At 35.1% G+C, this 13,593-nt stretch overlaps 1 protein-coding gene across 6 annotated transcripts in view; it reads left to right on the top strand.

Annotated features, from left to right (window-relative positions):
* WDSUB1 (WD repeat, sterile alpha motif and U-box domain containing 1) overlaps window positions 1-13,593 on the top strand; it is a 52,482-nt gene that overhangs the window by 13,437 nt on the left and 25,452 nt on the right. For all 6 annotated transcript variants that reach the window (XM_040476400.1, XM_040476402.1, XM_040476405.1 and 3 more), the window contains 4 exons: window positions 6,811-6,844; window positions 8,215-8,255; window positions 8,336-8,442; window positions 9,362-9,541. In XM_040476400.1, the coding sequence (XP_040332334.1) occupies window positions 6,811-6,844; window positions 8,215-8,255; window positions 8,336-8,442; window positions 9,362-9,541 (362 nt within the window). The remainder of the gene's footprint in view (window positions 1-6,810; window positions 6,845-8,214; window positions 8,256-8,335; window positions 8,443-9,361; window positions 9,542-13,593) is intronic.

Below are 13,593 nucleotides of genomic sequence, written 5' to 3'. Positions count from 1 at the left end.
TAAATCTTAAAAAAAAAAAAAAGTATAATAAATGTAAAAAGGAGTAATGGGAATTGAGGCTGGAAAAATAGATTGTAGAGATGAAAGAGAACTAGGATGTTGTTATAACTTGGTATAGATTTAGGAAAACAATTGAAACTTTGAAAGCATTTCTAATATGCATCTCCTAGCTATAGGAGAGATGGGTGTTAAAGGTTAAATAAAGAAATTAAACTATGATTTAGGTCAATGGTTCTCATACATTTTGGTTTTAGGATTCTTTGACATTCTTAAAAGTTATTGACCTCAAAGAGCTTTTGCTTATATGGATGATATATATCATATATATGCTATATATATATCTATATATGATATCTATATGATATCTATGTATATATTACATGTATATGTGTGTACAATATATATATTACATGTATGTGTGTGTATATATGTGATATATATATTACATATATATACATATATATATATGTATATTGCTATTTACCAAAAATAAAACAGAAAATTCTAAAATATTTTTAATTCATTAAAAATATATACTCATTGCATGTTAAGATTTTTTTCTTAGGAAAAATAAAAAGAGTGGCATTGTTTTACATTATTTAAAATCTCTTCAATATCTGGGCTAGCAGAAGATACATGGGTTCTCATGTCTGCTTCACATATTTCATTAGTTCTCAGAGCTATGATGGCATCACCCACGATGGAACAAAATATGTAGGAATTTATTCCATCTTTCTCTGCATCTCTCTTCTAATAATTTTCCTCTAGGCTTTGGCAGAATTTGTCTTTTGTTCTACCCTACTTCTCTTGATCAACCAGATAAAACAAACATACAGCTTTTGTTCAGGCAGGAAAGATCAGTCTTCCTAATTCAAATAGGGTTGCCACTTTCCATAAATTCTCAGTTCTAGTAGGTAGGATTCCTTGGAAACCAGTTTTAAAATGCTCATTGTTGTTAGAGTTCAATAGATAAAACCCTCTTTTCTTCTTTTAAAAAAATTAAAAAAAATTTTTTTTAACGTTTATTTATTTTTGAGACAGAGAGAGACAGAGCATGAACGGGGGAGGGTCAGAGAGAGGGAGACACAGAATCTGAAACAGGCTCCAGGCTCTGAGCTGTCAGCACAGAGCCCCACGCGGGGCTCGAACTCACGGACCGCGAGATCATGACCTGAGCCGAAGTCGGCCGCTTAACCGATTGAGCCACCCAGTCGCCCCTGTTTTAAAAAATTTTTTAAATCTTTATTTTTGAGAGAGAAAGAGCATGAGCGTGGGAGGGGCAGAGAGAGAGTGAGAGAGAGAGAGAGAGAGAGAGAGAGAGAGAATCATAAGCAGGCTCCGCACTGAAAGCAGAGCACCCAGTGTGGGACTCAAACTCATGAACTGTAAGATCAGGACCTGAGCCAAAGTTGGATGCTTAACCTACTGAGCTACCCAGGTGCCCACCCTTTTTTTCTTCTTGAATCGGAAACCAGTGACAGAACTATAGGACAGACTGGATGACATGTCTGTAGATTTGCAGCTGACTTGCTCACTGCTCTTGGGCAGCCAGCACCACTGCAGACTTCCCCTGCAGAAGCAGATCAGGTAAAAGAGAAGGGGCTGGGCCAAATGGCCTAATGTCTTCCCCCAAACTTTCCAGTCATCTGTCATTCTTTTTCTGCTAAGCAGGAGAGGAATAAGACCAGGAACCTTATTCCAGAAAGGCTGAGAAATGTACCCTTTCATCCAACAAGATGTTTGTTTACATTTTATCTATTTTGTAAATGTAAAGGATAGAGTTTTATTGTCATGAATTTGGAGTGGCTTTAACAAACAACCTTCTCTTGCTCAGTAATGACTAGAATAAGGCTTGAGATCACTCTTCCAAAATCATCTTTTCCCCTCTATCTCTTTACAACATTGTTTATAATCCTATAGAACAGGTCAGTACATTTAGTAGCCTAAAAGTGCATGATGGCGATTTATCAATAGATAAATAAAGATAAAATTAGATATTGCATTGCTTTAAATTAGATGTCTTGTGAAAGCTTTAATGAAATATGAATGGCCATGTCATCTGCCTTATGTGTTTTTAGGCTAAAATCATCCCCATTATGAATCAATTTTAATGTTAATACATTCATGGGGGATGATGTTCTAGGAAGTAAAATGCAAAAAGTTGGGTTTTGGGATCACATAGAACTAGTTTTCATCCCAGTCCTGCCATTTACTAGCTGTGTGACCTTGAACAGTTTCTAATTCCATATCTTATCTCAACTTCATTTCTCTGAATTATAAAATAGAGAAAGTAATAACACTTTCCTCATAAGATTGTTATGAAGCTTAAATAAGAAAATGCTGGGGGCACCTGGGTGGCTCAGTCAGTTCAATGTCTGACTCTTAGTTTCTACTCAGGTCATGATCTCCTGGTTCATGAGGTTGAGCCCTGTGTCAGGCTCTGCACTGATGTGTGGAGCCTGCTTGGGATTCTCTCTCTCCCTGTCTCTCTGCCCCTCCTCTGCTGTGTGCTCTCTCTCTCTCAAAATAAACAAACTTAAAAAAAAAAAATTCCAGCAAAGCATTATTTATTTTGAGGGCATAATAATTGTTTATTAAACATTATGTTTATTATTTTTTGTGTAATATAAAACATTGGGCAGTTATATAACATAACATTTTACTTCCTCATTTTCTGACTTCTGCTTGAAGTTTCAACCGTTGTCCTATACTGAGGGGTATTATAAACTAAGTGTTTGAAATTAACCATGTGTCTTTGAAACAGTTGTTGAGGACTTTTTGTCATAGTATCCTCTCTGTTAACACCTTGGGGAAAATAGTTCTTTCAGGTCTCAGTCTGAGGAATTGATGTCTCTTTTCCAAACTTGGAGTTTGTGTTTCTACATTTTTTTTAATTGCTAAAGAAGCTCAGAACCAAACTTGCAGCCCTCCTGTGGCAAGGTGGACTGGATTTTATGACATATATTTTTATTTTTAATCTTTATCTTTATTTTTCTTCCCCACCTCATCTTTGTATTCTCTTTGTCTCCAGTTTCCTCATATAATTTTTACCTTGTTTTTGCTACATCTTGTAAGAGACTTCAAATACTTTATGAGTGAGAAGAAACATAGATAATTACCCCTCCCTTTTTTTTGAGAGAGAGAGAGAGAGAGAGAGAGAGAGAGAGAGAGAGAGAGCGCGCAAGCGAGCATGATTAGGGGAGGGGCAGAGAGAATCCTAAGCAGGTTCCACATTCAACACAGAGTCCAATGAGGGGCTTGATCTCACAACCCAGAGATCATGAACTGAGCCGAAATCAAGAGTCAGATGTTTAACTCACTGAGCCACCAGGCACCCCCATAGATAAATACGTTTAAAATAAAAATGCTTGAGTGTAAAATAAATCTTTAAAACTTAGGAACACACTTGACCTAAAGAAATGTTGGTAATTTCATTTGATTAGGGTTTTTTTTTGTTTGTTTGTTTTGTTTTTTTTGCCATTGTATAAAGCTAGTTTAGATTAAAATGCTTTGGTGATTTCTGATCTGGGTGGCTGTATGTCATAATGTCACTGATCACCCATGAGTCTATGTGTGCTCTTCAATATCAAACACATAACAATATGTATTATTGCTCTCACCCAGTAACCGTCTAGATATAATTGACATGTTTGTCTTGTAGTCTTGAGTGAGCGGAGTTGAGGTTTTAGAGTACCACAAAACTGAAGGAATGCAGTATCAAAAGGCTTGAAAACTAATACTTCCTTTATAAGGAAACCTGGGCTTAAAGTGACAGGGCAGATTGTGGTGGGATGTAGATATGAAAAGTTGGGGAAAGAGTTACATAAATCAGGCAGGAAATGTATAACCAGGGGCACCAGACAATTGGACTTCTTGTTCAGTGTTGGTTCAGGTTCAATTTAGGGAATATTTTGAGGTTTTATATTGCTTGAGTGATTTCAAAGTATTTTATTTTGTGTCTGTTTACAGTGGTTCTGTTATTCTCCTGGTCTTTCCAACTCAAATCTCAAATATTAAAAACTATTATTTTTTTCCTAACTCTGATTTCCTTCCACTAAATCTAATCAGCTATCAAATCCTATGGTATCTTTCTTTGAATCCCATTAGTCAAATTAGAGGTTATAGGAGGTGAGTTGACAATCTTTTCTATCTTCCTAAGTCCACACATCTTCATTCATAATTTCTATTCTTCTTGGTTGGATGTTTAGACTCTTAGGAGATCTTAATGTTTGGCCTTTTGCTTCTCAGATTCACTTTTTTTTTTTTTTTTACTTCAATATCAAGTGAACCTATTCCATTGCCTTCATGGCTATCTGTTGCCTACAGGATTGCCTACATTTCTTGGGTACTTTGTATTTTTGTTCTAGTCTACATTTTCGGCCTTATTTCATGCTGTTCTCATATGTGAACTCTTGCTTGTTGTCCTTATTTCTGTCTTCCCAATATTAGATGCTCATAAAGATTACTAATGGTGATCCAGCTTTTCAAGTGCTATAGTATTAGGATGAGTCAGTTTTAATTGCACTACGTGTAGTTAAGAAGGTGGAATTTCCTTTTAGTTTTCTTTTTTAGGCTGCTCAGAAGTAAAAGTTTTCCCTAAGAATTTTATATATTCTGATAATCATACCTTGTACCTTGAGGAATTTAGGACTCAATAAGAGTATCCACAAATTATGTTTAGTATATATGTACTCAAATAATGTTAGCTGCTAATTAATATTTTCAGTGTTTTTTGGCTGGAATTTAACATTTAATGCTGTAACTGTTTTTTACATCCAGAAAGCATTCTGTGTGCTTCCCACTTTCTTGTATTTTATTTTACGTTTGAACATTTAAAGTGTAATTCTTATTTTGAACTTATAATAAAGATTCTGCAGTCAAAATCCATCCTCTACCCTGGATAACTTACACTAAACAAGGAATTTTAAGCCCTCCAGTAGGTATGATTCCTGCGGTCTCTTATCAGCTATCTTTTAATAATAATAACTATAAATAGTATTAAAGTTGTACAGACGTTAGTAACACTTATATTGTTGTATTATCTTACCTTGTAGCGTATATCGTGGTGTAGCATATAGCATATATATAGCATCATATATATTTAAAAAAAATTTTTTTTTAACGTTTATTTATTTTTGAGACAGAGAGACACAGAGCATGAAGGGGGGAGGGGCATAGAGAGAAGGAGACACAGAATCAGAAGCAGGCTCCAGGCTCCGAGCCATCAGCCCAGAGCCTGACGCGGGGCTCGAACTCACGGACCACAAGATCGTGACCTGAGCTGAAGTCGGACGCCCAACCGACTGCGCCACCCAGGCGCCCCATAGCATCATATATATTTTTAAAGAGGGAAGATACTATGCAGAAACACATTTATCTATTGTTAATTATGTACTTTGTTACAATGTTTGCATTTTTCTTTGGTGATTTTCTTTTTACCACCAGAATAATCCCAGATGGCTGTTTTTAATTTTATACTACTAAAAGAAACCTTGCAGAGTTCATACCAAGTTTAGAATTACAGTTTTCAGGAATGAGTCACAAGACGTGTGTGTGTTTGTATGTGTGTGTGTAGAGAGAGAGGTTGGTAATTAAGTCATGGCTATATTAATGATAAAGAACAATGATGTTTGAAACAAAAACCAAGTAACAAGTATAGTTTACCGTTGAACAGCATGGGTTTGAACTGCATGGGTTTACTTATATGCAGTTTTTTTGGTACAGTACAGTATTTTCTCTTAAGATTTTCTTAACATTTTATTTTTTCTAGCTTTATTGTAAGAATACAGTATAGAATACATATAACATACACAATATGTGTTAATCAACTATTTGTTGTTGGTAAAGCTTCCAGTCAACAGGAGGCTTAGTAGTAGTTAAGTTTTTGAAGAGTCAAAAGTTATACGTGGATTTTTTTTTCTTAAATGAGATTTGAATTGTAGCTCATAGTATCATTTTTGACAAGAATATTTTTGTGATTCATACATGTATTTATGCATATATCCATATAGCTAGATATACATTTGCACATAGTTTTTATTTTTAATTTTTTTTATTTCAAGTCTTTATTTAAATTCTAGTTAGAAATTAACATATATGGTAATATTGGTTTCAGGTGTAGAATTTAGTGATTCATCACTTACATATAATAACCAGTGCTCAACACAAGTGCCCTCCTTAATACCCATCACCCATTTAGCCCATCCCCTGCCCACCTCCCTCCATCAACCCTCAGTTTGTTCTCTATAGTTAAGTCTTTTATGGTTTGCTTTCTTCTCTCTCTCTGTCTCTCTTTTCCTTTCCCCTATGTTCATCTGTTTTGTTTCTTAAATTCCATATATGGGTAAAAATCCTATGGTATCTTTCTCATACATAGATTTTCAACTGCATGGGGAAGAGGAGAATCAATGCCCCTATCCCTTCATTGTTTGAGGGTCAATTATAAATAGCTTTCCCTTATACTGGTTTTTCCCTTTGAGTTATTAACTTGATATGGGATTATGTCTTATTTATACATCATAAATGCTTACTCTGTTTATGGCTAGATGGTATAAATAGCATATACTAGTATTAATAAGGTAGTAATAAACTAGTATTTAATAAAGTTTATAATTTTCTGAAAAATTTTATATGTGGCATGTAGTCTTTTGAATAAAAGTTCATACATATGAACAAAAAGCTTGCATTCTAAATGTTTGTATATCAGTATCTCAGCCTTTTCTAAAAAAGTTATTTAAATGATTTAAAAATATTAATAACTACCTGGCTTTTATAGAACTTCTCACCCATAATTTCCTTTTTCTTTTAAAGATCAGTGGATAAATCTGTCATAGTGTATGATACTGTAAGTATTTCAAAATCTTGCATGTGTGATATGTGTAAATTATGTTTATTAGGGTACTGAACTTCAAGTTTTGTTAGGCAAGATGGATAAAATACTTTCTTTTCTTTTTAGAGTGCCTAAGAATATACATTTTCAAAAGTGCTAAGATAGTTATGCAAGTTATTGGTTCTGGGACAGGCCCTTAAATATTTCAGTAATGATTTTAAGATGGATAGATGTCTAAGATAGATGATTAATCTGATCAAAGAAAATACAGATTTAAAGAGCACCAATATCCAAAAAAAAAAACAAAAACAAAAAACACTTCAAATTGATTTTTCTTAAATTTTTATACCAGGTTTCCATAATAGCAAAGAATGAATATTTAGCCCAGGGTTGTGGATGCTGAAAGGGGCTACCACTGGTAGAGATCTGGCTGGCTTTAGAGACTGATAGAAGGAAGAGTAAGTTTTAATAGACTTGGGAAAATGGCAGTTTTTGGTAGAGCCATATGAATAAAGACCGAGTTGCATGAGTATGAAAAAAAAAAAAATGAACGTTTTACATGTAGCAAAGATGTGGTTGATGAAAATATTCCTCAAGAGAAATCCATGTTGAATGGAGCCGTACAATGATGGAGTTCAGGCAGCAGCGTGCTAGCAAATGAACCAGAGATGTTAATCATCAAAGTGTAGTCGGTCAAGCAAGGAATCTAAACTAGTCTTCTATGTGGGAATTCAAATTGTGGAGTGCTCTGCAGGAGATGGAAAAGAATACAAACTGGGTGAAGTAGATCCTGAATGTTTCTCAACAAATTTGCTTAAGATTTTACGTTCACAAGAATAGCTAGAACACTAAACTTCCTCCATAAAATATGTATCTGAATCTCAGCTAAATACAACTAATTGTACATTTGAAACTAATATAACACTGTGAACTATACTTCACTTTTTAAAAATTAATAAATACATCTAGATGCTAGATGGCCAGCTAAGTGTACTCAAAATCTAAGTGACTAATTTCTCTTCACCGGTCCTGCAGTTGGGTACAAGTCAAATGCCATAGCAAAAATACAGGTCATTTCATGTAATAGATGTTTAGGCTACTGTTAGTAAATTCAAAACCATCAGCAGAAGCCCAGGATCTATTATACTAAAAATTTCTAGGAGGGTGGTCAGCAGACAACAGTGCTAATTATGGAGAGTGAAATAAGTACCTGATAATATTATTATAGAGGCTGTTCTCTTTTTTTTGGGTAAAGTTTCAACTTACATTAGTGACTAATTATAATAAAATACTGGTATCATATAAACTATTTATGTCAAATGAGCCTTTATCAGTAACTTTACTCCTGCCTGAGTAAATATAAAGCTGTTTTTATTGTTTTTCAGAATACTGAGAATATACTTCACACATTGACTCAGCACACCAGGTCTGAACTTAACCTTATTTTGTATTAATATAATAAAAAATTTAGTCTGAGGGTACATAATAGTTGTTTTTATTAACTAGGTATGTCACAACTTGTGCCTTTGCACCCAATATCCTTTTACTTGCTACTGGTTCAATGGACAAAACAGTGAACATCTGGCAATTTGATCTGGAAACACCTTGCCAAGGTTAGTAAGGGCATCATATTTAACCCAGTTCAATACAATTCACCGTTAAATTAAAAAATCCTGTAATTTTGGGGGGCACCTGGGTGGCTCAATCAGTTAAGTGTCATGATCTCATGGTTCACGAGTTTGAGGCCCAAGTCAGGCTCTGTGCTGACAGCTCGATGCCTGGAGTCTGCTTCAGATTCTGTCTCCCTCTCGCTCTCTGCCCCTCCCCCATTCACACTCTGTCTTTCTCTTTCAAAAATAAAAAAACATTAAAAAAAATTTTTTTTAAATCACGTAAATTTTTAACAAATTACTCACTTTGCTTTTTCTCAATATGAAGTGTATATCCGAATGTATAATTTAAAAATAATTTTAGAGAATCTAGTGTTTCAAGTAGTTTATATATGTTAAAGCTGTTGGTAAATCCTTTTAGGAGCACATTCATGGAAATCATACCTCCCAATTTTTTTATAAGCTATTTATTTGTACGCATACTGCTTTTTCAGATAAATATAGCCTGAGAACAAAATAGAAAGCAGAGTTTTACTTTGTTCGTTTTATTTTTGGCCTCATCAAGCAATGTTGACACATAATTTAGGAATTTTACTTTTATTACTGTCAGAATTAACCGAATAGTGGTGCTGATATGCAGACGATAGAGTAGAGTACTTTTGCTGATATGAATTTTATATAATAAAAAATTGTTTTTCTAGACTGAAAAGTTCCAAGAGAGTAGTATTTAATATAGTATTAAATAATATTGTAACTGTACATAGTGTTATTTGATTTTTTTGAAATTTCTTAAAAGGTTGCTAAAACACAGCTTTAAGGAAATTTTATTTAGTTTTTAATTCTCAGTGAGAATATTCATAAAGGCAATACTTTCCTTCATTGTTATTTTACCTGCCTTTCTATTTGTGGGTTTGTTTTTAAGCAAGGAGCACAGAAGACGAGGCGAAGCAATTTCCTGAAGACTGGTCAGAGGATGATGTTTCAGTGTGGCTTTGTGCCCAAGGTTTAAATGACCTTGTTGGTATTTTCAAAATGAATAACATTGATGGAAGAGAATTGTTGAATCTCACCAAAGAAAGTCTGGCTGATGATTTGAAAATTGGTAAGATTAGTGGAAGATGAGCATTCTTAAAAGCGACTTTTAATAATTTACTCTGAAATTGGTTTCAGTTGTATTAATGCTTTCCTCTTACTGTTCTGGCACAGTAATTATGCTGGTATATTTCTTTGTAGAGAAGGATTATGTAGGTTAGATTATGGAAAAGAAATGTTATGTGGTATTTCTTTAAGTAACTAAAGCCACCATGTAATTAATTTTCAAAATGTATTTATTTTAGAAATTGAGATGTAATTCACATGATAAAACTCACCCTTTTATAAGTGTACAATGCAGTGATTTTTAGTATATCCACAGAGTTGTATAGCCATCACCACTGTCTAATCACACAACATTTTCATCCCTTCAAAAAGAAACCCCATGCTCATGAGCGGTCACTCCTCTTTCCCTTTCTTTCTAGCTCCTGGCAACCACTAATCTGCATTTTGTCTCTAAGGATTTGCCTCTTCTTGATATTTCATAGAAATGGAATCATACAATATGCTCCCTTTTCTGGCTTAGCATGTTTTCAGAGTTCATCCATGCTATAGCATATATTAGTGCTTCATTTCTTCAGATGACTAATATTTCACAGTATAAATTTATCACTTTTTGCTATCCATTTATCAGTTGATTGAATTTAGATTGTTTCCATTTTTGACTATTGTGAATAATGCTGCTCTGAACATTTGTGTACACGCTTTTGTGTAGTATCTGTTTGCAGTTTTCTTGGGTGTATAATTGGGAGTGGAATTGGTGGGTCATATAGCAACTCTGTGCTTACATTTGAGGAACTGCCAGACTATTTCCAAAGAAGCTGTGCTATTTTATGTTCTCACCAGCTATATATATGAGAATTTCAGTTTCTTTTCTTTTCTTTTTTTAAAATTTTCTTTAATGTCTGTATATTTTAGAGAGAGAGAGAGAGAGACAGTGCGAGCAGGGAAGGGGTAGAGAGAGAGGGAGACACAGAATCTGAAGCAGGCTCCAGGCGCTGAGCTGTCAGCACAGAGCCCCCGATGTGGGAGTTCAACTTGTGAACCAGGGATCATGACCTGAGCCAAAATCAGACACTTAACTGACTGAGCCACCCAGACACCCCAAGAATTTCGATTTCTCCACATCCTCATCAACATGTGTTTTTTTGATTATAGCCATCCTAGTGGTTTCTCATTATGGTTTCAGTATACATTTCCTGGTGACTGGTGATGTTGAACATCTTTCCATATGCTTGTTAGCTATTTGTAGATCTTCTTTGTGGAACTGTCTGTTAAGATCCTTTGGCCATTTTAAAAACTGGGTTATTTGTCTTTTTATTATTTTTTATATAAATTTGGGTATGAGGCTCTTATTAGATATGTGATTTGGAAATATTTTCTCCCTTTCTGTAGGTTAGCCTTATACTTGCTTGATAGTGCCCTTTGAAGCACAGAAATTTAAAAATTGTGATGAAGTCCAATTTATCTTTTTTCCTATTGTTGCTTAGGCTGTAGGTGTCATACCTAATAAACTGTTGCCTAATTCTAAGTCTCAAAGATTTAAACCTGTTTTTCTTCTATGAATTTATACATCTAGCTCCTACATTTAGGTGTGTGATCAATTTTGACTTCATTTTTGGATATGGTATGAGTATAGGGGTCCAGCTTCACTCTTTCAGATGTCGATATCCAGCTGCTGTCCTAGCACAATTTGTCGAAAAGACTATTCTTGCCTTTTGGGATTGTCTTGGCACCCTTGTTAAAAATCAATTGACCATAAATGTGAGGATTTATTTCTGGACTCTTAATTCTATCATTGACATATTTGTTGATTCTTATGCTCACACTGTCTTAATTACTGTAGCTTTGTAGTAGGTTTTGAAATTGAAAAGTGTGGGTCCTCTTTTTTTTTTTTTCTTCTTCAAGATTGGTTTTGTTTTTCTCGGTCCCTTGCATTTCCATATGAATTTTAGAATCAACTTGTCAATTTCTGTTTAAAATCAAGTGGATTTATTTAATTAATTAATTTATTTTTAAGTTTTAATTTAAATTCCTGTTAACACAGTATAATATTAGTTTCAGGTGTACAATATAGTGACTCAACATTTCCATACAATACCTGGTGCTCATCAGAAGTGCACTCCTTGGGGCGCCTGGGTGGCGCAGTCGGTTAAGCGTCCAACTTCAGCCAGGTCACGATCTCGCGGTCCGTGAGTTCGAGCCCCGCATCAGGCTCTGGGCTGATGGCTCAGAGCCTGGAGCCTGTTTCCGATTCTGTGTCTCCCTCTCTCTCTGACCCTCCCCCGTTCATTCTCTGTCTCTCTCTGTCCCAAAAATAAATAAACGTTGAAAAAAAAAATTTAAAAAAAAAGAAGTGCACTCCTTAAAAAGTCACTTATTTCGCGGTTGCATGGGTGGCTCAGTTAAGTGTCGAACTCTTTTTTTTTTTTTTTTTAATTTTTAATGTTTATTTTAGTTTTGACAGACAGAGAGAGAACACAAGCTGGGGAGGAGCAGAGAGAGAGAGAGAGAGAGACAGAATCCAAAGCAGGCTCTAAGCAGCTCTGAGCTATCAGCACAGAGCCTGACGTGGGGCTCAGACTCATGAACCACCAGATCATGACCTGAGCTGAAGTTGGACAGTTAACTGACTGAGCCACCCAGGTGCCCCAAGTGTCCAACTCTTGATTTCAGCTCAGGTCATGATCTAGTGGTTTGTGAGTTTGAGCCCCACATCAGGCTCTGAGCTGACAGTGCAGAGCCAGCTTTGGATTGTGTTTCCCTCTCTCTGTGCTCCTCCCCCACTTGCTCTTTCTCAAAAATAAACATTAAAAAGAAAAGCCAATTTTGATAGGGATTATATTGAATCTGTGAATTAATTTGGGGATTATTGTCATCTTAAGTTTTCCAATCCATAAGCACAGGACGTTTTTCAGTTTATTCAGGTCTTCTTCATTTCTTTTAAAAATGCTTTGTCATTTTCAGTATACAAGTCATCTTTCCTTAAGTGTATAATTCAGTGGTTTTAGTGTATTCATAGAGTTTTATAACCGTCAACAACACTGTCTATTTTCAGAACATTTTTATCCCCTCAAAAGAACCCCATTCTCTCTCCCTAGCCTCTGGCAACCACTAATCTACTTTGTCTTTATGGATTTGTCTGTTTGGGATATTTCTTGTAAGTGGAACCATACAGTAGGTGCCCTTTGTATCTGGCTTCTTCTATGTAACATAATGCTGTCAAGGTTCATCCATGTTTTGTATGTGTAAGTGCTTCAATATGTAAGGTGTCCAGTTTCTTCACCTCTTTCTCAGTACTTGTTATTACCTGTCATCTTGATTATAGCCACCCTTGTAGATGTGAAGTGGTATTAGATTGTGGTTTGGGTTTGTGTTTACCTAATTATATGGAGTATCTTTTCAAGTTCTTATTGGCCATTTATGTATCTTCTTCAGAGAAATGTCTGAGAAGTTAAAATTGTTAAAAATATTTTTAAACTGGTTTATTTGTCTTTAAGTTGTTGTAAGAGTTGTTTATTATGTTCTGGAGACTAGATCCTTATCAAAAATAGTTTGAAGTCTTTTGTTTTTATTTTTTTATTTTTTACATTTATTTTTGACAAACAGAGTGAGACAAAGCGTGAGTGGGGGAGGGGCAAAGAGAGAAGGAGACAAAGAATCTGAAGCAGGCTCCAGGCTGTGAGCAAGCTGTCAGCACAGAGCCTATGCTGGGCTTGAACCCACGAACTGTGAGATTGTGACCTGAGCCAAAGTCGGGTGCTCAACCGACTGAGCCACCCAGGCGCCCCTAGTTTGAAGACTTAATGTCATGCTGTAATAAAACTAATAACCGGACACTACTATTAACATGCTATAATGAAATCCTACTGAGAAAGCATAGAAAATAGGATATCCATAGTGAGATTTATTGTTAATGAAGAGTCAAATAACAAAAAAAAATATTAAAACCATTTTGGAGTATAGTGTTATACTTTCCTTATATGGTAAATATAGCATATGAGTGTATTTAAATCTCTTGAAATCTTACGGCCTTTAAAAAGTTAACATAATGATGATTTG

This window comes from Herpailurus yagouaroundi, unplaced genomic scaffold (genome assembly GCF_014898765.1).
Source record: "Herpailurus yagouaroundi ecotype Mexico unplaced genomic scaffold, PumYag 140, whole genome shotgun sequence".
NCBI lineage: Eukaryota > Metazoa > Chordata > Mammalia > Carnivora > Felidae > Herpailurus > Herpailurus yagouaroundi.
The sequence above is the reverse complement of the archived record's forward strand: the minus strand, read 5'-3'. Positions and strand labels throughout refer to the sequence as shown.